General features: G+C 37.0%; 1 protein-coding gene across 2 annotated transcripts; it reads right to left on the bottom strand.

The window, feature by feature from the left end:
- Nucleotides 1–3608: 3608 nt before the first annotated feature.
- LOC103516017 (trypsin-1-like) lies at nt 3609–23552 on the bottom strand. Of its 2 annotated transcripts, none has more exons than XM_026828533.1 (7): nt 23469–23552; nt 7212–7317; nt 6651–6829; nt 5772–5991; nt 5097–5243; nt 4600–4800; nt 3609–3850 (listed from the first exon to the last, which is right to left on the bottom strand). In XM_026828533.1, exons 2-7 carry the CDS (start codon nt 7300–7302, stop codon nt 3717–3719), a joined length of 972 nt encoding a protein of 323 aa, XP_026684334.1. In that variant the 5' UTR covers nt 7303–7317; nt 23469–23552; the 3' UTR covers nt 3609–3716. The 2 variants fall into 2 exon arrangements, with proteins under 2 accessions (XP_026684334.1, XP_026684335.1); XM_026828534.1 differs by lacking the exon at nt 23469–23552 and adding an exon at nt 14394–14645.
- Between the last annotated feature and the right edge of the window lie 1467 nt (nt 23553–25019).

Here is a 25019-nt window from a genome sequence, read left to right as displayed (position 1 = left end):
GAAACTTCGGTGTTATAGCTGAAAATTTAATTATTTGGTCTTTTGTTTTATCATTAATTCAATGCACTATTGAGAGATTGACACTGAAGTTTTTAGTTAGCAATTTAAGGGTAGTTATTTGAATTCTAGTTTTCTATCTTCTAAATCCTGGATCACAGGAAGGACATCAGAATCATTCTGATGAATAGGTCACATTAAATCAGATTACTTTAATTACTTTTCTAAGATGTCTGACAGCTCTAAAAAAGTAATGTAGGTAAATCGAAACTTCATTTATTTTTTAATTTACTATACCATACCTCGTCTTTTTATCTTACAATACCGTCAACCGTCATTGGTCACTTCTAACTTATAAGGAGCTACACAGTTGTCCTCATGAGGCTGAAGTTAAAATACAAAGTCAGAACCCTTCGAATCAATCCCCCAGAAATGTGTGTTGTTGGTTTCAACCTCCACTATGCAGTCCAATACAAACCATTCTCCGTTTCGATAGTGTGATTGACTGAAAAGAATCACCCTAGGTATATAACCTACCCTACAAAATAATTTATTAGACCATACAATTACACTTAAATAAAAGGATCAATTAGGGGATTAAAAATTTGCTTTTTTCAATATTTTTAGAGACTAAGGCCTACTCTAAAAAATGAAGTACCTAATCCAGAAACAAAATCCGGAAAGTCAGTCGAAACACGACAAAAAATGATTCCCAACAAAAACTAAACAAATACTTTAGTAGAGATTGAATAAATTGAAAGATAAACACGGAGAAACAATTAAAAGTAACTTTGATTAATGAAAGAGAGAAGCAGAAACACACAAAAACCACAAAACGCGTTTGTATAGGAAGCAGAACAAGCCGTACGAAAGAGTTCAAATAGTTAAAACACCAGTCCGCGGTTTTCGGGTTCTGAGGTTTTGGTTAAAAATTTTAACATTTAAAAAAAGATGAGATTTTCCCTTCTCGAAACACCAGAAGGGGGTTAGGAGAAGGGGTATTATTTTGAGGGAATATAAAACATGCAAGGGGGGTTATGTGGATGACCATGGTACCGCCAATTAGAGGGAAAAATGGGTAGTTCTAACGAGTACCTCTTGCGCCAAGTCGGTTGCGCGTGCTGATATCGTACACAATATAAAAATAAAACAACGAACTTTTTTCTTTTTTTTCCCTCGCGGATCTCTTGCCCCTCACACACTTGTATCCCCGCTCTTGGAAAAACAAAAACTGTCTTTCCCTTCTTTCTTCTTCTTTTTTACAAGAAAAAATCTTTAAGACGATACATTAGGGGATGAGGAGTGAAAAAAAGGTTAAGATCGTGGTTAGGGTTTTTTTCTGTGGGCGTGCTTTTTTTCTTGAAGGCGGGACACATAAAAACGTAAGATATGACGTTAAGACATCTCTTTTTTCCTGTGGGTTCTGTATTATGGTGAAAAGTAAGGTTGTGGCATCACAACACTGTACGAGCGTTTCCGAAGAAAAACGAAAAAAAAAGAAAAGAAAATATGAAAAGTTTATAAAAAGAAAATTATCTTAAAAAAGCGCATGACATATAAAAAAAGGTCATTTGCAATATACATGACTCTTTTTTCCAAACCTTTGTTGTTAATAAAACACGAAGCTGAAGGAGAAGCTGGGTGTGCTACACACATTGTAATTATGAGCACACAAAGTTTCTTACTCTCTCCATGCTCTTTTCACCTCTTGCCTTTGCACAAAAACCTTTAATGTTACCAAAAAGCTTTCCTTAGAACTTTCACAGCACAATGCTTCGTGTGTTTTTTGTTTGCCTGGATTTTTTCTACTTTAAAATTCCTTAAAATACCTAGGTATTTGAATATCTGAGTGGCGCCGAGAAAAGCCATCGCCCTGATGGTCACCCATCCGATTAAATAACAACACGCTACGTTGCTTAACTTCAGTGATCCACATGGAACTGCTTCATTCAATGTGCTATCGCTGCTATCTATAAATATAGAGGTTTGAACAATCCTAGGGAGCAAGGAGCATGAAGAAAATTCATTCCACCCATGGCAAATAAACACTTGAATATTTCTATATTTGAACTTTGTGTCACTGATTGTTGGTGTGTTGTTGTCACTGATTGTATTTGTTTACTTGTGTTTCCTTTTTCCGAATCCCAGTTGTTTGTTTAGCGAAGAAGGTTTGTTGCTGAATGCTGACTTCTGTTTGCTCCGAATTTGAATTATTTACGATTCATTTAACTCGATCACACAACATCCCCCCTAAGATATTTTCATCTGAGTTCTACGGGTACCTAGATGGTTTTGTAGTGGAGACACTACAAATTGGATATCGGATAGTTACCCATATTTAGGGATTTTTAGAAACCAGAATTTTCCAGAAGCAAGAAAAGAAAGTGAAATAAAGTCTGATCAAGTGGGGGATTAATTCCTGTGGGTGTTGATATTTTGAATTCTTGGTTAATTTTAGGACCTAAAGGTCATGACAAGACAATTTTTAGATCACTTATGGGCAGAATTCGTGGAATGTAAGTAAAACAATACTCACAGATAGGTACCTATGTATGATAAACCTATACTTCGTCTCTTCATATTTTTGTCTTTTCATATTCATGTTTTCCTGTCTCTTCTCCACTCGTTTGTTATGATTTAAAATTCACATTTCCTTTACAACAAAACAACAACGAAAAAAAAAGGAAAAAAAGAAAGAAAAAAAATCCAGGAAGAAGATCTAAATATTTTATGATACATTTATTTGTGCTTTGGTTAGAGTACATTTCTCTAACGCCGACGTCATTTTGTATGTATGAAAGTATTCTTTTCAAGTACTTTGCATTTCCAAAACATAAAAGGGTCATTCTCAAGGGAGACTGTTTTGAAGGGTTTTACTCATATACTTACCTACTTCATAATATTTCAGCAGATATAGTACCTACCTACCTACATGGCTTTCTATTGAGATCAGCGTGTTTCGAACTTCCTTTATCAGCGAAGAAAAAAAAAAGTGGTTGAGCCCCATTGTTTATGTTTACAGTTACAGCTTCCAACTGCCTTTTGGTATTTCTAAACAGATGATTAAATTTGTATGTACATACATTCTAATGTACTAATAGGTGACTGAATAATAAAATTTTGATATCGAATTTCGGTGTGCACTCAGACTCCTGAGGAAAATGAGTAGATATTTAGATGACAGTTTTAAAAACTTATAAAGACGCTCGTTCCACCACAAATAATTCACATGTACAATTTTTACTCAAGCTTGTGATTATTTCAAATTATTTCGGTGGTAACGAGAAATACGAGTAGAACCTGTAATGGTATGGAGAAAATGACACATCCACCAATATATGATCAAAACTAGAAAGATGCTCTTATTTGTACAGTGTTTCGGAGTGGTGAAAATGACACATACACCAATATATGATCAAAACTAGAAAGATGCTCTTATTTGTACAGTGTTTCGGAGTGGTGAAAACAACACATCCACCAATATATGAATAATAAAATTAATAGATTAAATAATAATCATAATATAGGTATTTTAACAACTAATATCACAGACTGAAATTATCACAAATCTCGAAAGCAGATGGGGCTTAAAGCGTCCCTCAAGAAGGAAAGGGAAAATATAGGTAAGCTAGGTTTAAGTTTCTAGCTATACGTATATAAATAGCTCGTTGTCCTATCTTATCCTAGCTAGGTTTAAGTATCTAGCTCTAACTCTTCAGTTAGGTCTCCTGTAACATTTGAATCCTGTCATTAATCCATTTGGTGTAGTAGGAGACCCGAGTGTAGACACCAGGTTTGTTCTTCTTGGCGCAACCATCACCCCAAGACACAACACCAGAGAGAACGAAGCGACCTGGAAAACAACCAGAAATCAAGTGATGATATTTTATAATCAAGAAAACAAACAGTAATGAGAAGTATAGAAATGGACATGGAGACAAGATGGTAGGTAGGTACTATTTATAAGATTATCACTGATTTTTCGTGTGGAGAAAATGACATCTCCACTAATAAAGGGCCTAGACCATCATGATTTAAAGAATAATATTATAAACTTACCTCTACCACTTCGTCCAACAAATCTCAGGTCGTTAAACTTTGCTCCAGGTTTGTTCTTCTTGGCGCAACCATCACCCCAAGACACAACACCAGAGAGAACGAAGCGACCTGGAAAACAACCAGAAATCAAGTTTATAATCAAGAAAACAAACAGTAATGAGAAGTATAGAAATGGACATGGAGACAAGATGGTAGGTACTATTTATAAGATTATCGCTGATTTTTCGTGTGGAGAAAATGACATCTCCACTAATAACTTAACCTACGAGTATGAAGAGCTGTACCACCAAGTCAAAATTTGACTTGAGGTATAGTTATTTACGTGATGGTTTTCACGTTTTCAGTTGTAAAGTCAGCTAATCAGATGTCAATTTAGCTTAAACAGTGGGTTTAAACTCAGATTATGGTCCGTCTTGTTCAGTAAAACCATGAAACTCTATTTTGTGTTATATAGGCCGGGTGGCGCTGCGAACTCTTGACGTTCGCGCGCCTTTCGGCATGCTTTCTTTTATTTTTCATTGGCACATCAATTTCTTCGCTCACCTCCAATTTTACAAGCCAAGGGTCCTCCGGAGTCTCCACCACAAGCGTCGATGCCTCCATTTAAATATCCGGCACACAACATGCTGTCCAGAATGTTCTGGTTACTGTTTCCATAGACGGCAGAGGAGCGACAAGTATTCTGATCTATCACCTTGACAGTGGCAGCCCGAAGAGTGTTCGAAATGTCGTCGATTGACTCGGCTGGGGAAAAAGAGGTTAAAATTACATCGTGATGTAAAAATTGATGATTAAATTTGAGCACAAAAGGTGGGTTAAAAATATAATCATGGTATGGTAAAAAATGGACAAATTGAAGTTAAGCACCATTTCATGAGGTTGGTATCCGGATAGCATCTATCCGGAAGCTAAATGGCCCTTTCCCTATTGACTTGACATGATCCTGTTGACAGTAAATCGGGACGGGACAGTTCACGGGACGTGATAGTAGTTTGTTTCTACCCAATGGTTGCACCTTTAAAGTATTCTTAATTTCTTACCATTCTGAGCACCCCATCCTGTAACGACACACCAATCACTGGCAGCCGCATTATCACGGTCAGGAATACAAATTGGTTGGACATATTGGTTGAACTCAATGTTGCCTCGAATCTTGACCACTGCTATGTCGTTGCTGTGAGTACCCTCTGTGAAAAGATCATAATGGAACAGGAATTACATACCTACATAGAATAAGTAGGTACCTATGTATTATCAAAATATTATCAGAGTCAACAGACCAACCTCAATAGGTCAGTAATGTTGTGGATAACGCGGTGCAATTAAACATTTGGATCTATACTTTAGACTTCTAGAGGTTGGTGGTTCGCGTCCAAACCAAGTCAAATGCAGGAACAACAAAATAATTTTCACAAATGAAGATTTCTTTGAACTTATACTCTTTCGTTATTACACGATTAGTCTACTTCTTTGAACTGATGAATGGATCATGATTTTCCGTATTATTGTCATTAGCTCATTACCTTTTCTGAACCGATGTCTAGAGGTTGGTGGTTCGCGTCCAAACCAAGTCAAATGCAGGAACAACAAAATAATTTTCACAAATGAAGATTTCTTTGAACTTATAATACTCTTTCGTTATTACACGATTAGTCTACTTCTTTGAACTGGTGAATGGATCATGATTTTCCGTATTATTGTCATTAGCTCATTACCTTTTCTGAACCGATGATGTAGGACGGCTTTTTCCACTTTGAATGTCTTTTCAAACTTGTCCACTCCGTTCAGGTTGTGTTTGCCCACAATAATGCGTAGTTTAGATTTAGATATGCCCTGAAGACAATGGGCAGCAGTTAAGATGACGGTATCGCTTATGATGGCTCCTCCACATTGATGCTCCCCTTGACCAGTGCTGCTGCGGACTTGGATTTCCACCTGAGAATGATAGACAGGACAAACAGGTGCTTATTAAAGGGTTAAGATGTGAACCGATGATGTAAGACGGCTTTTTCCACTTTGAATGTCTTTTCAAACTTGTCCACTCCGTTCAGGTTGTGTTTGCCCACAATAATCCGCAGTTTAGATTTAGATATGCCCTGAAGACAATGGGCAGCAGTTAGGATGACGGTGTCGCTTATGATGGCCCCTCCACATTGATGCTCCCCTTGACCAGTGCTGCTACGGACTTGGATTTCCACCTGAGAATGATAGACAGGACAAACAGGTGCTTATTAAAGGGTTAAGATATTAAGTTCAAGACAGGTTAGTGCGATCTGGGGTCTTTCTTTTCAAGAGGTTTGATAGAGGGAATGTAACTGCTAAGGTCTCATCGTCCCGAAATCGAAGAGAGAAGGAAAGACAGGATAGGAGAAAGCCAGTCGTTCCGAGAACAAACCTTATCCCTTCAGGATAAAATCCGCCCCTGGCGGGAATGGAACCCGCGACCTAGCGCTTACAAGGCAGACGCTCTAAACACCAAGCTAACTAGTCTGGCTTCTGGGGTCTTTTAATCTAATAAGTTGTTTTAGGAAGTTTTGTCTTTTCAAGATGTTCGATGTATTCTTAGTTCTTACTGTTCTTATACTTCTACTTACTTGCCAGGGATATGCTCCGTACGGTGTTGAAGTACCGCCGACAATTTTAACATTGGCGGCTCGTTGCGGCTCATGATTGACAACTCTAGAGCCGCACGTCATAGCCCGCCTATGAGTGAACAGGTCATGCAACTCGAACCCGGTGGAAAACTTGGGAAATCCGTTCCTTTTGACTCGATCTGAAAATGAATACCGTCAATTTGTAGGAGACTTCCAAAGTGCCTTCTTCTAAAAATCAATCCTAGTACTAAGACTTAATTAGATGGGATTACATGAGTCCGCTGACACCCATTAAGCATGGGCTTCTTGCCTTCTTCTAAAAATCAATCCTAGTACTAAGACTTAATTAGATGGGATTACATGAGTCCGCTGACACCCATTAAGCATGGGCTTCTTCCTTGTCAAAATATGTAGTTCTAGGTGTTCATTTTACTCTAGGTATATTAACAAGAACTCGTCACGAGTTTTGAAAATTCGTCCTCCCTACAGTATAAAAGGCTTGATTACAAATCTTCAAAATCGATCTTACTGATCGACTGACTGTCAACACTGTAAACTTACCATGGGTGATTGAGTTTAACGACATGCCCTCTATTTCGTTGTTGAGGAGGATACTGCTGCACAGGAAGACAAATGTTGGGTTGAAGAACATAGTTCACCTTTGCGCCTGGTAACAGAATGCGATGTAAAATAAATTGGTGAGAATAATAATATTACAGATCAAAGGACGAGGTTTTTGGTTAGGTTAGACGTTTGCTTTGGTTAAGGGTAAAGGGTTCAGCAAATTTGGTTAAGATTTGTTGGATGAAGTTATTACGAATAGGTTTCTTGCCGTCTGACCGTTTGAGGCTTACGGAATTTTTACTGTACCTACTCAGTCACGTGTTATTTTATATGGATAAATTTAGAGGCTTGACTAGAATTCACACGTGAGTCTTTCGGCTAACAAAGAGACTAACCTCAACCGCTTACTTGTCAACCTTAACCGCTTTTATCGAGTGTGTGTTCCTCCTTGTAGGCTTTATGAACAATGGCATGGTATTGACCTCGTTATGAAAATCAATCTGCCCATCATCTCGTAGTACACCACACAATACATCATATTGGAACTACACCAAAGAAGTGCACCAACAATCAATAACACCGAGTACTTACCTAAATACCTCATTACTACCTTCATAATTCACGAATGCATCTCTAGCATCAGTTGTTTATATGTAGCTACCAGCATAATTGCACTGTCATCAATGGTATGTCATAGTATCATCAATGGTACTTGAATGACACATCTCACCCCTATGTCACTGCCAATGCTAGTACATCGATTACACACTTTGTTCCGAAGTTCTCTACAGTCCTACATGCGATAAGTAGAGCATGATGCGCTTTACAAAATGAAGGTATAACGCCCATACATTCGGAACACGTTTCTAGTGATGCACCTACATGGCGTTACATCATGTCGAGCTTTTTATTCAAATCTGTTTCCAAGCGTAGGGTGCTTAAAATGTTTTTCAGATTTGAATATCAACTTGAAATATGTTTTTGAATAATTGATTCGTCCAAGTTATAAATGTGGAAAACATCAGTTTGATGAATCTATAGAAAACCAAAAAGCTTGAACCATGAAAAACAAATTTAGATTCTTAAAAGAAAATTAATTTACTTGGGTAGTTTTACCTATTTGTTTTATCACACAATTTTAAAAATTAATTTATGAAATCAAGTATCTCCTATTAGCTACATTAAACCTATTCCACAGGCACTTGTGCTGACATCAGGGCTGTATTTAGGGGGGGGGAATCAGGGCCGCGACAAAATCCTGAAGACGGTCCTGGCGGAAATACTAAACTCAAAGTAAAACTCTAAATAAATAATAAAATTAATAGATTAAATAATAATCATAATATAGGTATTTTAACAACTAATATCACAGACTGAAATTATCACAAATCTCGAAAAACAGATGGGGCTTAAAGCGTCCCTCAAGAAGGAAAGGGAAAATATAGGTAAGCTAGGTTTAAGTTTCTAGCTATATATAAATAGCTCGTTGTCCCAGGGGTTCAGCAAATTTGGTTAAGATTTGTTGGATGAAGTTATTACGAATAGGTTTCTTGCCGTCTGACCGTTTGAGGCTTACGGAATTTATACTGTACACTCAAGTCACGTGTTATTTTATATGGATAAATTTAGAGGCTTGGCTAGAGTCTTTCGGCTAACAAAGAGACTAACCTCAACCGCTTACTTGTCAACCTTAACCGCTTTTATCGAGTGTGTGTTCCTCCTTGTAGGCTTTATGAACAATGGCATGGTATTGACCTCGTTATGAAAATCAATCTGCCCATCATCTCGTAGTACACCACACAATACATCATATTGGAACTACACCAAAGAAGTGCACCAACAATCAATAACACCGAGTACTTACCTAAATACCTCATTACTACCTTCATAATTCACGAATGCATCTCTAGCATCACGAATGCATGTAGCTACCAGCATAATTGTACTGTCATCAATGGTATGTCATAGTATCATCAATGGTACTTGAATGACACATCTCACCCCTATGTCACTGCCAATGCTAGTACATCGATTACACACTTTGTTCCGAAGTTCTCTACAGTCCTACATGCCATAAGTAGAGCATGCTGCATTACAAAATGAAGGTATAACGCCCATACATTCGGAACACGTTTCAAGTGATGCGCTTTACAAAATAGATACTCATTAGACGGGTAGATTAATTTATGCGTGTAGAATTCATAGTATACCCACTACTGGATTTATTTATACTAGGTAAAGCAATATTATTGTCTCTTCTTTTTGTTCGCCTTTTCTCTTCAGAAAAGAAAGTGAAATAAAGTCTGATCAAGTGGGGGATTAATTCCTGTGGGATTTGATATTTTGAATTCTTGGTTAATTTAGGACCTAAAGGTCATGCCAAGACAATTTTTAGATCACTTATGGGCAGAATTCGTGGAATGTAAGTAAAACAATATTCACAGATAGGTACCTATGTATGATAAACCTACTTCGTCTCTTCACATTTTTGTTAATCAGTCCTAACTGGGGTTGCTTTGAGCTGACTTTTGGTTTTGGCTACAAATTTTACGAGCAGATGCCCTTCATACTCAACCTTTGCTATTTCTTTAGCAAGGGGAATTCAGGATGGTATACTGCTATACTCCCTGTTTACTGGATTGATTAATGAATAATGACATTTATTTTATCGGTCTACAAATACTTCGTTGGGCATTTGGGCAACCTTGTTGGAGGATAAATCGTACATGTGTACTGTGTACAGCAGGCATGTTAAACTGCCACTAATAACTTAACCTACGAGTATGAAGAGCTGTAGCGCTCTGCCCCATCAAGTCAAAATTTGACTTGAGGTATAATTATTTACTTGATGGTTTTCACGTTTTCAGTTGTAAAGTCATTTAATCAGAAGTCAATTTAGCTTAAACAGTGGGTTTAAACTCAGATTATGGTCCATAGTATCATCAATGGTACTTGAATGACACATCTCACCCCTATGTCACTGCCAATGCTAGTACATCGATTACACACTTTGTTCCGAATTTCTCTACAGTCCTACATGCCATAAGTAGAGCATGATGCGCTTTACAAAATAGATACCCATTAGACGGGTAGATTAATTTATGCGTGTAGAATTCATAGTATACCCACTACTGGATTTATTTTTTATACTAGGTAAAGCAATATTATTGTCTCTTCTTTTTGTTCGCCTTTTCTCGTGTACAGACGGGGTCGGCATTTTTCGCCATTCTCTCAATCAGTCCTAACTGGGGTTGCTTTGAGCTGACTTTTGGTTTTGGCTACAAATTTTACGAGCAGATGCCCTTCATACTCAACCTTTGCATTTGGGCAACCTTGTTGGAGGATAAATCGTACATGTGTACTGTGTACAGCAATATATGCTCTGTAACCAACACAAACTTCAAAATGAATTTGGTTTCAAACTTGGTCCTCCAAACTGTTGCCTAACTAAGTTGAAGTAGAAATTGACCAGCAAATCGTAGTTTTTCTACCGGACTTACCACTACCTTGAGTTCTTTGGAGGCAGTCTGGTTGGCACGGGATTCACATATCTCTCATACGCCATTGGAGTGAGTGAGTTTTAACACTACTTTCGTCAATCTGAATTTCGGGTATTTCGACAGACGAGCGTAATATACAATAGATCCGATTGCTGGGATGTAGGTTGGTAAGGACCTTATTAGCGCCTAATAAGAACCAATCGAAGTTACCTAACTCCTTGATATTACACTAGAACTTGATGGATGATATTGACCCAATAACATTAATTCTAAACAATAGCCATGATGATATCTGACTAATTATCATGAGTGTATCGTCATTATGTCAATTTGTTCGGTAATCAGAATGATAACAATGAACATAGCTAGGAAGCATATTAGGTCCTAAAACATATTGCCATGTATTGTACCTAATGTCCTTCTAAATATCTAAATAAACGGTACCTAATAAAGGTACCCACCCAGCCTATGAATCTAGCTGTAGTTAGTACCTTGTAGATATTTGAAACTTAATTCCCTACAGACTTTTACCTTGATATTATGAATTGTGACAAACAGTAGCCCATTTAAATTCTTTGTCTGCTGTAGAGTTGAATAAGAAACAATCGAAGTTACCTAACTCCTTGATATTAAACTAGAACTTGATGGATGATATTGACCCCATAACATTAATTCTAAACAATAGCCATGATGATATCTGACTAATTATCATGAGTGTATCGTCATTATGTCAATTTGTTCGGTAATCAGAATGATAACAATGAACATAGCTAGGAAGCATATTAGGTCCTAAAACATATTGCCATGTATTGTACCTAATGTCCTTCTAAATATCTAAATAAACGGTACCTAATAAAGGTACCCACCCAGCCTATGAATCTAGCTGTAGTTAGTACCTTGTAGATATTTGAAACTTAATTCCCTACAGACTTTTACCTTGATATTATGAATTGTGACAAACAGTAGCCCATTTAAATTCTTTGTCTGCTGTAGAGTTGGTTTCAGACCCCTGTGTCTTTTCCTGCTATTGTTAAAGATAAAAAATATATATACGAGTACCTACATTTCGCGAGTGTTGTACTTGACGATAATTGAATGGTAGACAAACTAATCTTTGTTATCAGTAAATTTTGGCACCAAAGTAGAAACCTACCTATATAGCTAAGCATGCAATACCTAAGGTAATAACTACCTACCTATCTACTTATGAGCATTGACTAGATTTCATTTATCATACATTTTTATTTCAGGCAGATTTATGTTAATCATGCCAGAGTTGAGATTTGAACTCGCGCACTTCAGCTTAGAAGGGAGCGCCCAAAAATCGAGCCATCAGAAATTACCTTGATTGAGATGCTCGAGCGATCACCACATCACACAATGAACTTTAACTTATATGAACTTTCTATTTAAAAATATGTGCATAGGTACCTATTTTGTAAAAATCTATGAATTCGACTGCGAATTGCAAATTAATGCAAATGCAAAAATACCTACATATCTACCTACCTACCTACGAGTATTCCACGAAATGAGTACCTATTCCTTCACGAAAACTCCTAGCGAAAATCCAAAGATGTCTCTCCCAGTAAAATAACATGTAAATAACCACACAATACATCTCTATGTAGGTAGATAAATGTAAAAATTTACTTACCTTTAGGTATAGTTCAAAAAGAGGACGAAAAAGAAAACAGAACTGACTACTTTGAGCCAACTTGTTTTGGCTAAACAAACTTTTCCGAGTGGGATGCCCTTCGCACTCAACCTTCGCTATTGATATTTGATAATAGCATAAGGAAATTTGGACTAGTCTACTCCCTGTTTACAGTCCCCTAGCTAGACGCTGATCTACTCTGTGTTTATAGTCCCTCAGCCAGACTATTCAGGAGAACCCTGCCATTATAAATAAGCCTAAAAAAAAGTAGAATAGAACAGAGCTATAGGAGGTTGATACATCAAGGGTCTCCTCGAGTTTAGATTTAGACCCTTTAGCCTTAGGTGGCTCAAACTTTGAAGAAAAAAATAGAAACTTTGAATTATGTAGGTAGATCAAAAGTGTCCCTGGGTCGACTTTCAAGAAGGTACGGTTCGACGGTTATTCAGGACCTAAGTTCTGCTATTAAGGGCTATACAAAATAAAAAGCTCAAAAGGGGATTACCGTTTTCTAGACTACGAAGTCCTATAGGTCCTATAGCCTCAAGTGGCTCGAACTTTCCAGAGATTCGATAATTTTTGTAGATCAAAAGTGTCCCTAAGGTCGGTTTCAATTAAAGAGATGAATCAAATACAAGTATGCTAAAGAAACTGGCCTAATAACCAATTCCTTCACATTTGTTAACAATAACATTCCGGAGTTCGTGTTCTGACCCAGCAATTAACTTGGAAGGGCTGCTTTATCTCCCGAGGTTTTTCACTTGTACACTACAAAACCATCCCTTTCCGAAATAGGGACCAAGAGGCTATCTCATCCAGCTGTTTACTTGGGTAGCGAAGTCAGACTAGCAGGTCCAGAAGAATAACCCAAACTACTTGAAGAAGTTAATGATGGAGTCTTATCGCTTACATTGGGTTCAGCATAGTAAGCGCCATTGTTCTTCAATTCTTGTAACGTGTGCAACATTTTGGTCCATTCGTCCGATCGGGGCTGTGCCAATTGCTGAAAAATGAATTTCATTTTGTTTTACATTGCTTAGATTGCTTTGTTTTACATTTATACACCAAGGATCCCAAAAATCACACTGGAAATCATAGTAAGCGCCATTGTTCTTCAGTTCTTGTAACGTGTGCAACATTTTGGTCCATTCGTCCGATCGGGGCTGTGCCAATTGCTGAAAAATAAATTTCATTTTGTTTTACATTGCTTAGATTGCTTTGTTTTACATTTATACACCAAGGATCCCAGAAATCACACTGGAAAGATTTATCTGTCTGTTACGCTAACAGACCCACCTTGTAGATATTTGAAACTTAATTCCCTACAGACTTTTACCTTGATATTATGAATTGTGACAAACAGTAGCCCATTTAAATTCTTTCTCTGCTGTAGAGTTGGTTTCAGACCCCTGTGTCTTTTCCTGCTATTGTTAAAGATAAAAAATATATATACGAGTAGGTACCTACATATCGCGAGTGTGGTAGACAAACTAATCTTTGTTATCAGTATATTTTGGCACCAAAGTAGATACCTATACCTATAGCTAAGCATGCAATACCTACCTACCTATCTACTTATGAGCAGTGACTAGATTTCATTTATCATACATTTTTACTTCAGGCAGATTTATGTTAATCATGCCAGAGTTGAGATTTGAACTCGCGCACTTCAGCTTAGAAGGGAGCGCCCAAAAATCGAGCCATCAGAAATTACCTTAATTGAGATGCTCGAGCGATCACGACATCACACAATGAACTTTAACTTATATGAACATTCTATTTAAAAATATGTGCATATTTTGTAAAAATCTATGAATTCGACTGCGAATTGCAAATTAATGCAAATGCAAAAATACCTACCTACCTACCTACGAGTTTTCTACGAAATGAGTAGGTACCTACATATTCCTCCACGAAAACTCCTAGCGAAAATCCAAAGATGTCTCTCCCAGTAAAATAACATGTAAATAACCACACAATACATCTCTATATGTAGGTAGATAAATGTAAAAATTTACTTACCTTTAGGTATAGTTCAAAAAGAGGACGAAAAAGAAAACAATTTATTAAACACTTTGACTAGGTACTTGGAGTCTTGGAGACCAATTAAAATTCTAAAGCTGTCAGCACCTCTCCTCAACACAGTCCGATCTCTACTGATGACACAGGCACGTGGTGGAAACAATATGAACTCCAGATATGACTAGTCATTTATATCCAACATGACCCTGATCTTACCCCACAACTTTACCACATGCTGGAGGGCAGAAACTCAGGAGATCCTCAAGGAAAACGGAAACAGGAAGAGATTTTCGCCTTAGCAAGGACAGAGTGCCGAAAAATGACGATAAGATTAGCTTCCTCAGGGAAAACGGAAACAGGAAGAGATTTTCGCCTTAGCAAGGACAGAGTGCCGAAAAATGACGATAAGATTAGCTCCGCCAGTGTACCAAATATTCTGCTAGTGGAATTAGATTAACTCCACAGACGATCCATCACTCTGGTGGATTTTGATATTTCGGTAGTAGGAGATAAGGATTTGCGGATGTTACCACTCGGTGACAGCGTGATTGTGGAGTGTCGGTTGTCATCAAAGTTTATCGTCTACGTGCAGAATAGGTCCGGATTTACGTGGGAGAAAACGGACACAGCTTTACACAAAACCACAGAAGAGTAGGTACAAAAGAAAGGTAAACCCCAAGTTAATGATTATGACTAGTCATTTATATCCAACATGACCCTGATCTTACCCCACAACTTTACCACATGCTGGAGGGCAGAAACTCAGGAGATCCTCAGGGAAAACGGAAACAGGAAGAGATTTTCGCCTTAGCAAGGACAGAGTGCCGAAAAATGACGATAAGATTAGCTCCGCCAGTGTGCCAAATATTCTGCTAGTGGAATTAGATTAACTCCACAGACGATCCATCACTCTGGTGGATTTGCGAGGATATTTCGGTAGTAGGAGATAAGGATTTGCGGATGTTACCACTAGGTGACAGCGTGATTGTGGAGTGTCGGATGTTATCAAAGTTTATCGTCTACGTGCAGAATAGGTCCGGATTTACGTGGGAGAAAACGGACACAGCTTTACACAAAACCACAGAAGAGTATAGGTACAAAAGAAAGGTAAACCCTAAGTTAATGACATTACTACTTTATGATAATTAATGATATTACTACTTTATGATAATGTGGATTGCTAAAAACACACCTATATACTTACATTAATTTCCCTATTGGCAAGTTCATTCATAAAATCATAAAGGAACGTCCCAATTTAATTTTGATGAAAATCCCGTTGGGCTTTACCGGAATAAGTGTCAAGCGGTTGTGAGAATGCTTAGGCTGATCGTATTACCCATTAGAATTACTGAAGATTTGCGGGCTACCAAGTTACCATTATGTGAACTCCCTCTTCTTAAAATCGCCCCTCCTTTTTAGCACAGAATTTTATTTCACGGAAAAAAGAATCAAAGATGAAGTCACAATGGACATGGACAACCTTGCATGTTCTCAGTAGACGTTGGAGGACGTGGTTTTGACCCTGTATGCACGACGGGATGACAAGTGAAATGCGGGCGCCTTGCATCTCTACGTCGCGCGGCGTGCCTATGCATGACCATGTCAAGTTTAGACTGTCCAATGTGCTTTTGTGTCATGCTTGAGGCATACCACAAAAGCAAAAGGGCAGGCTGGGTAAAGTGGGCACTTAGGTTTAATAAAATTGGTACCTACCTCTTGAACATCTTGGGATAAATATGTAAACACCTGGTGGTCAAAGCTCCCCAGACTACTTCTGTAGCACTAACTCTCAACCAGGAGGTGCCGAGTTCGAATCTCGTCCGGGGCTGAAAATTTTTCTGTCCTATCTTTTCCGTTCTTTTTTTTTTTAAATTTTTACCTAAGCAGGGGAAAAGCCCCACTTTGGCCATTCCGTTCTTTGATAGGCATGGTTATAAAAGAATGTGCCTTGAAGTAATGCGAAAGCGCTCCTTTTCCAAGATTTATTTCTTTTTTAAGCCTCAGATAACGTTTATTGCCAGTCGTTAGTTAGATTTCAGTCGGAAATGTCATTTCTACGACGGAATAGACTCTTTTTCACTATCTTTGAACGAGATTATGCACGTATGACCTAATTAGCTAATTACCCCAATAGAAATGTACATAATAATATTCTTATCTTGTGAATGAAACCAAACTGTCTACTACTGACATCGTTTCATATAATAGCGGGAAAAGGGAAAACTACGCTCATATTGCAAATAAATGAGGTCCGTTACGTAAAGATAAATATCGAATTGCATTTCGGTGTATTTTCCCTGATGGCGTTTTTGGGTGACCCGTGATGACGAAATTCTTTTCCAGATTAAGGCTCTCCTTGGGTGGAAAATTAGTGTGTTTCAGTTGGTAGTTTGGTACAAGGTGAAGGGGTTTTCTAGCCTTGGGCCGGGAAATTATGTGTATTTGCTATTTTAGTGTTATGGTGAGGGGTTTTCTAGCTTCGAATTCAAGTGGGACAACACGTAAGTGATAGTAAGTATATTAGGTTCTTAAGTAGCTGATGACTCTTGTTAAAACGGCATGTTGGTTTTGAATAAGCACATTGTGGTATTTGTGGTCATACCAACAACCCTTGGAAAATAGGAAAGTGTGTTGTATATTTATAATAATTATTATTATCAAGCTGTCTTAAACAAGTATGGTGGAAAAAGGTTGAGACCTGGGTTTCTAAGATGATCTGAGCGTGAGTGGTGGGACACGAAAATCAGTCCTATCTATTAAGCAATTTCATCCTTGAAGTAGTCTTCTAGCTCAGAGTTCACTGGATCGAGGCTACAGGAACCTCTATAATACTCTATATGATCAGAAGAGGAAGACTGACCTTAGTCTCTTTATATGTTGTCAATGTTGAATCTTGACACACATAGAATTCCGTATTAGCGCGAATGCAACATGCACAAAATTGCACCTCAATGTCCTCAATTCATCTACCTTTTAGGTATATCAGTACCTACACGACAAAATTAATAATAATAATAATAATAATAAAATTGGTAATTTGTTGTATTTCTACATAATTTGCGCCATGTCAGCCTGTACTAAATCATAGGAAATGCAAGATGGCGCACCATCGGAATCGGTTCCGTTTCTGAAAGTTTCCCGAAAATAAAATTACACCTTTTTTTTTCTCAGTCCTAGAACTGATCCGAACGGGCAAATCCGAACTAATTTTCTTCTGAAATATTGAGCTCACAGGTGTGAGACAGGAAATAATTTATATATGCAAAGAAATACAACCATGCTAGGATACAATTTGATTGGTTAGCTACTAGTTTTTATTTTTATTTATTTTGGTTTTAATAATAATAAATATGACATTATGTACAATAGTTTAAACATCACATGGTTAAGAGTAAAAAAATAATTAAAAAAAAATAAAAAAAATACTAAAGTTGTAACAGCGTTAAGGACATAATATGGGTTTTTGAAGCAAAATACAAAGATTAAAATATGAAATATTTTTAAAATAAAATACCTTAAAGAGAGTAATAGAAATGTACATAATAATATTCTTATCTTGTGAATGAAACCAAACTCTCTACTACTGACATCGTTTCATATAATAGCGGGAAAACTACGCTCATATTGCAATAAATGAGGTCCGTTACGTAAGATAAATATCGAATTGCATTTCGGTGTATTTTCCCTGATGGCGTTTTGGTGACCGTGATGACGAAATTCTTCCAGATTAAGGCCTTCCTTGGTTGGAAAATTAGTGTTTTCAGTTGGTAGTTGGTACTAGGTGAAGGGGTTTTCTAGCGTTGGCCGGGAAATTATGGTGTATTTGCTATCTTAGTTTTAGGTGAGGGGTTTTCTAGCTTCGAATTCAAGTGGACAACACGTAAGGATATTAGGTTCTTAAGTATCTGATGACTCTTGTTAAAACGGCATGTTGGTTTTGAATAAGCACATTGTGGTATTTGTGGTCAATATCGAATTGCATTTCGGTGTATTTTCCCTGATGGCGTTTTGGTGACCGTGATGACGAAATTCTTCCAGATTAAGGCCTTCCTTGGGTGGAAAATTAGTGTTTTCAGTTGGTAGTTGGTACAAGGTGAAGGGGTTTTCTAGCCTTGGCCGGGAAATTATGGTGTATTTGCTATTTTAGTGTTAGGTGAGGGGTTTTCTAGCTTCGAATTCAAGTGGACAACACGTAAGTAAGTATATTAGGTTCTTAAGTAGCTGATGACTCTTGTTAAAACGGCATGTTGGTTTTGAATAAGCACATTGTGGTATTTGTGGTCATACCAACAACCCTTGGAAAATAGGAAAGTGTGTTGTATATTTATAATAATTATTATTATCAAGCTGTCTTAAACAAGTATGGTGGAAAAAGGTTGAGACCTGGGTTTCTAAGATGATCTGAGCGTGAGTGGTGGGACACGAAAATCAGTCCTATCTATTAAGCAATTTCATCCTTGAAGTAGGAAAGTGTGTTGTATATTTATAATAATTATTATTATCAAGCTGTCTTAAACAAGTATGGTGGAAAAAGGTTGAGACCTGGGTTTCTCAGATGATCTGAGCGTGAGTGGTGGGACACGAAAATCAGTCCTATCTATTAAGCAATTTCATCCTTGAAGTCTTCTAGCTCAGAGTTCACTGGATCGAGGCTACAGGAACCTCTATAATACTCTATATGATCAGAAGAGGAAGACTGACCTTAGTCTCTTTATATGTTGTCAATGTTGAATCTTGACACACATAGAATTCCGTATTAGCGCGAATGCAACATGCACAAAATTGCACCTCAATGTCCAGCTCAGAGTTCACTGGATCGAGGCTACAGGAACCTCTATAATACTCTATATGATCAGAAGAGGAAGACTGACCTTAGTCTCTTTATAATATGTTGTCAATGTTGAATCTTGACACACATAGAATTCCGTATTAGCGCGAATGCAACATGCACAAAATTGCACCTCAATGTCCTCAATTCATCTACCTTTTAGGTATATCAGTACCTACACGACAAAATTAATAATAATAATAATAATAATAAAATTGGTAATTTGTTGTATTTCTACATAATTTGCGCCATGTCAGCCTGTACTAAATCATAGGAAATGCAAGATGGCGCACCATCGGAATCGGTTCCGTTTCTGAAAGTTTCCCGAAAATAAAAATTACACCTTTTTTTTCTCAGTCCTAGAACTGATCCGAACGGGCAAATCCGAACTAATTTTCTTCTGAAATATTGAGCTCACAGGTGTGAGATAGGAAATGTACGCAAAGAAATACAATCATGTTAGGATACAATTTGATTGGTTACCTACTAGTTTTTATTTTTATTTATTTTGGTTTTAGTAATAATAAATATGACATTATGTACAATAATTTAAACATCACATGGTTAGGAGTAAATGACCTTTTTTTTTCTCAGTCCTAGAACTGATCCGAACGGGCAAATCCGAACTAATTTTCTTCTGAAATATTGAGCTCACAGGTGTGAGATAGGAAATGTACGCAAAGAAATACAATCATGTTAGGATACAATTTGATTGGTTACCTACTAGTTTTTATTTTTATTTATTTTGGTTTTAGTAATAATAAATATGACATTATGTACAATAATTTAAACATCACATGGTTAGGAGTAAATGAAAAAAAAAATACTAAAGTTGTAACAGCGTTAAAGGCGTTAAGGACATAATGTGGGTTTTTGAAGCAAAATACAAGTATTAAAAAAGGAAAAAAATTAAAAATAAAATACCTAAAAGAAAAATAGATGTCCTTTTTGTAGCAATTCTTGATTCCGAGTAGAAAACTTTCATTTTGGTAAGACATCCAAAAACAGTCTTTCAAAAGCTATAACTATTGGTGGATTCATAGAAATGGATCACCATAGCTATCTCTAGTCACCAATTTCTGAAAGGGATCGTGTTGTGATATACAAGGAAATGCAGAACGGGGTTTTCTGCATTTATTCTACAGTCCTATTTCGTTCGATTTTCGATTGGATTACTGTTGAGTAACTTTTAAGAGGTTTGATAGAGGGAACTGTAACTGCTAAGCTCTTATCGTCCCAAAATTGAAGAGAGAAGGAAGACAGGATAGGAGAAAGCCAGCCGTGCCGAGAACGAACATTATCCGTTCAGGATAAAATCCGCTCCAGGCGGGAATCGAACCTGTTGTTGAGTAAGAAACTGGCCTAATAACCAATTCCTTTACATTTGTTAACAATAACATTCCGGAGTTCGTGTTCTGACCCAGCAATTAACTTGGAAGGACTGCTTTGTCTCCCGAGGTTTTTCACTTGTACACTACAAAACCATCCCTTTCAGAAATAGCGAACATTATCCGTTCAGGATAAAATCCGCTCCAGGCGGGAATCGAACCTGTTGTTGAGTAAGAAACTGGCCTAATAACCAATTCCTTCACATTTGTTAACAATAACATTCCGGAGTTCGTGTTCTGACCCAGCAATTAACTTGGAAGGACTGCTTTGTCTCCCGAGATTTTTCACTTGTACACTACAAAACCATCCCTTTCAGAAATAGCATGATGCGCTTTACAAAATAGATACCCATTAGACGGGTAGATTAATTTATGCGTGTAGAATTCATAGTATACCCACTACTGGATTTATTTTTTATACTAGGTAAAGCAATATTATTGTCTCTTCTTTTTGTTCGCCTTTTCTCGTGGAAGAATAACCCAAACTACTTGAAGAAGTTAATGATGGAGTCTTATCGCTTACATTGGGTTCAGCATAGTAGGCGCCATTGTTCTTCAGTTCTTGTAACGTGTGCAACATTTTGGTCCATTCGTCCGATCGGGGCTGTGCCAATTGCTGAAATATAAATTTCATTTTGTTTTACATTGCTTAGATTGCTTTGTTTTAAACCAAAAATCACACTGGAAAGATTTCTCTATGTCTGTCTGTTACGCTAACAGACCTGTTTACATTTTCACGATAAAACGGCTCGACCGATTTGGATGAAATTTTTTGTGGTTGTTAAGAAGAGTACTGAGGCCACTGAGGGTGACATAGGCTACTTAAAATTGTCACATTACATCCTGATTCAAAATGGCGGCGCTTCAAAGTCATGCTTCTCACTCTGCACTGATCCCGTACAAAGAATGTGTGTGTGTGAGTGTGTGTGTGTTTGTTTTTTTAAGAGGTTTGACAGAGGGAACTGTAACTGCTAAGGTCTTATCGTCCCGAAATCGAAGAGAGAAGGAAGACAGGATAGGAGGAAAGTCAGCCGTTCCGAGAACGAACATTATAATCAGGATAAAATCCGCCCCGGGCAGGAATCGAACCCGCGGCCTAGCGCTTATAAGGCAGACTCGCCACCAACCAAGCGAACTAGGCTGGCTCAAAGGATGGGTAACCCGCTGGTAATTAATACAAGCAATACCCACCTCTCCCACATCGAACATGGTGATAGCTCCCTTCTCGTCTCCCACACAAAGCTGAGTCCTGAAGTTAAAAAGTACTTCTTGGTAAACGTATCTATCTAATAAAATAATATCTACTTTACCTACTTACTAAAAATTTGAATACCTGCGGCCCGCCAATGTTCAACAAATATCAAAAATGGCCCTCTATACATTTTGAGTTTGACATGCCTGGTGTACAGCAATTGGCTACAAATTTTACGAGCAGATGCCCTTCATACTCAACCTTTGCATTTGGGCAACCTTGTTGGAGGATAAATCGTACATGTGTACTGTGTACAGCAATATATGCTCTGTAACCAACACAAACTTCAAAATGAATTTGGTTTCAAACTTGGTCCTCCAAACTGTTGCCTAACTAAGTTGAAGTAGAAATTGACCAGCAAATCGTAGTTTTTCTACCGGACTTACCACTACCTTGAGTTCTTTGGAGGCAGTCTGGTTGGCACGGGATTCACATATCTCTCATACGCCATTGGAGTGAGTGAGTTTTAACACTACTTTCGTCAATCTGAATTTCGGGTATTTCGACAGACGAGCGTAATATACAATAGATCCGATTGCTGGGATGTAGGTTGGTAAGGACCTTATTAGCGCCTAATAAGAACCAATCGAAGTTACCTAACTCCTTGATATTACACTAGAACTTGATGGATGATATTGACCCAATAACATTAATTCTAAACAATAGCCATGATGATATCTGACTAATTATCATGAGTGTATCGTCATTATGTCAATTTGTTCGGTAATCAGAATGATAACAATGAACATAGCTAGGAAGCATATTAGGTCCTAAAACATATTGCCATGTATTGTACCTAATGTCCTTCTAAATATCTAAATAAACGGTACCTAATAAAGGTACCCACCCAGCCTATGAATCTAGCTGTAGTTAGTACCTTGTAGATATTTGAAACTTAATTCCCTACAGACTTTTACCTTGATATTATGAATTGTGACAAACAGTAGCCCATTTAAATTCTTTGTCTGCTGTAGAGTTGGTTTCAGACCCCTGTGTCTTTTCCTGCTATTGTTAAAGATAAAAAATATATATACGAGTACCTACATTTCGCGAGTGTGGAAGACAAACTAATCTTTGTTATCAGTAAATTTTGGCACCAAAGTAGATACCTATACCTATAGCTAAGCATGCAATACCTACCTACCTATCTACTTATGAGCATTGACTAGATTTCATTTATCATACATTTTTACTTCAGGCAGATTTATGTTAATCATGCCACAGTTGAGATTTGAACGCGCGCACTTCAGCTTAGAAGGGAGCGCCCAAAAATCGAGCCATCAGAAATTACCTTGATTGAGATGCTCGAGCGATCACCACATATCACACAATGAACTTTAACTTATATGAACTTTCTATTTAAAAATATGTGCATATTTTGTAAAAATCTATGAATTCGACTGCGAATTGCAAATTAATGCAAATGCAAAAATACCTACATACCTACCTACGAGAGTATTCCACGAAATGAGTACCTATTCCTTCACGAAAACTCCTAGCGAAAACCAAAGATGTCTCTCCCAGTAAAATAACATGTAGGTAAATAACCACACAATACGTATGTACATCTCTATGTAGGTAGATAAATGTAAAAATTTACTTACCTTTAGGTATAGTTCAAAATGAAGACGAAAAAGAAAACAATTAAACACTTTGACTACTTGGAGTCTTGAAGACTAAATCACATTACGGTTTTGTTTTATTTTCTAGACTTTTGCTTTGTCTTTTATTTTAAGGTGACTTTGGGACTGCTAAAATTTTCTTTTAGTTTCGTTTAAAATTTCCTTTGATTTTGTACAAAATTCTTCTTTTTCCTTTCTTTCATCTCTTTCTACTGTGTGTACAGATTTTTTCATACATGGCAATTTCATTTTTATACAAATTTGCATGCTCCTTTCATCTCTTTCTACTGTGTGTACAGATTTTTTCATACATGGCAATTTCATTTTTATACAAATTTGCATGCTCCTTTTGATTTTTTTTTCTTTTGTCATTTTGAAAATTAAAGCTGTAGGTATAAAACATATCTCCCATCTTAGTTGTGATGTTTACAAACTTGCTTGTAAATCAAATAGAAATGCATATTTTTTCCTACTGAATCACTCTCAAAGAATAGGCCTTTTTGGAAAATTTGTTGTTCTTTTTTTTTTTTTTTTTTTTTTTTTTTTTTTTTTTTTTTTTTTTCTTTTGTCATTTTGAAAATTAAAGCTGTAGGTGTAAAACATATCTCCCATCTTAGTTGTGGTGTTTACAAACTTGCTTGTAAATCAAATAGAAATGCATATTTTTTCCTACTGAATTACTCTCAAAGAAAAGGCCTTTTTGGCTTTGATAATGAATGGCATTAATTAGTTTGTGAACTGGAACTTTAATGAAGCTCTAGTATTTAGCGCATCTAATTATTTTTTACTGACTATTTTACCATACAAGTGTTCTTATGCGGTTGTATATGTTTTTGAAAAATGGAGATTTGATAAGGGGAGTCAAAATCAAAGAGTTCCAAAATGAAGCTCTAGTATTTAGCGCATCTAATTATTTTTTACTGACTATTTTACCATACAAGTGTTCTTATGCGGTTGTATATGTTTTTGTAAAATGGAGATTTGATAAGGGGAGTCAAAATCAAAGAGTTCCAGATTTGACGAAGGGACTCTCTTCTAAGAAACGTTTTCCTGTATCAAGTATGCTACGCTTTGTAAGATATAATAGTGCTTAGATTTGTAACAATCCTGTCATTCAAGAAGCTTCACACACGTAGAGGGGGGAAAATCGGATAGAAATGCTTAGGTATTTACAAATATGTATCCACTCAAAAACAAATTAGAATCACAAAATTGACAAAATTCCAAAACTTTTGCATGAGAATGAAACATAGTCTTTTGATACAACTTTGCATTGTAGGTATTAGACTTTGTAGATTTCAATACTCCAGCAAAACCAATTTAAACCTTTTTCTTTTCCTCCGACTAATATTAACTTTTGAATTGTTTTCTCATTCTCTTTTGAAGACGAATACAACCTGAATCCCGGGTTAGAGTGGGACTTTGAGTTTACAGGTAAATATTTCCTTTGAATTTATCTCTAATCTAAGAAATTACAAACCTTGTTTTGATTCTGTCCTTTTCTATTTTGTTAGAGAACTTTTGATTGGTATG

The sequence above is a fragment of the Diaphorina citri genome, unplaced genomic scaffold, assembly GCF_000475195.1.
Source record: "Diaphorina citri unplaced genomic scaffold, Diaci psyllid genome assembly version 1.1 scaffold1464, whole genome shotgun sequence".
Lineage (NCBI taxonomy): Eukaryota > Metazoa > Arthropoda > Insecta > Hemiptera > Psyllidae > Diaphorina > Diaphorina citri.
Note: the sequence above shows the minus strand (reverse complement) of the source record. Positions and strands in the feature narration are given on the sequence as shown.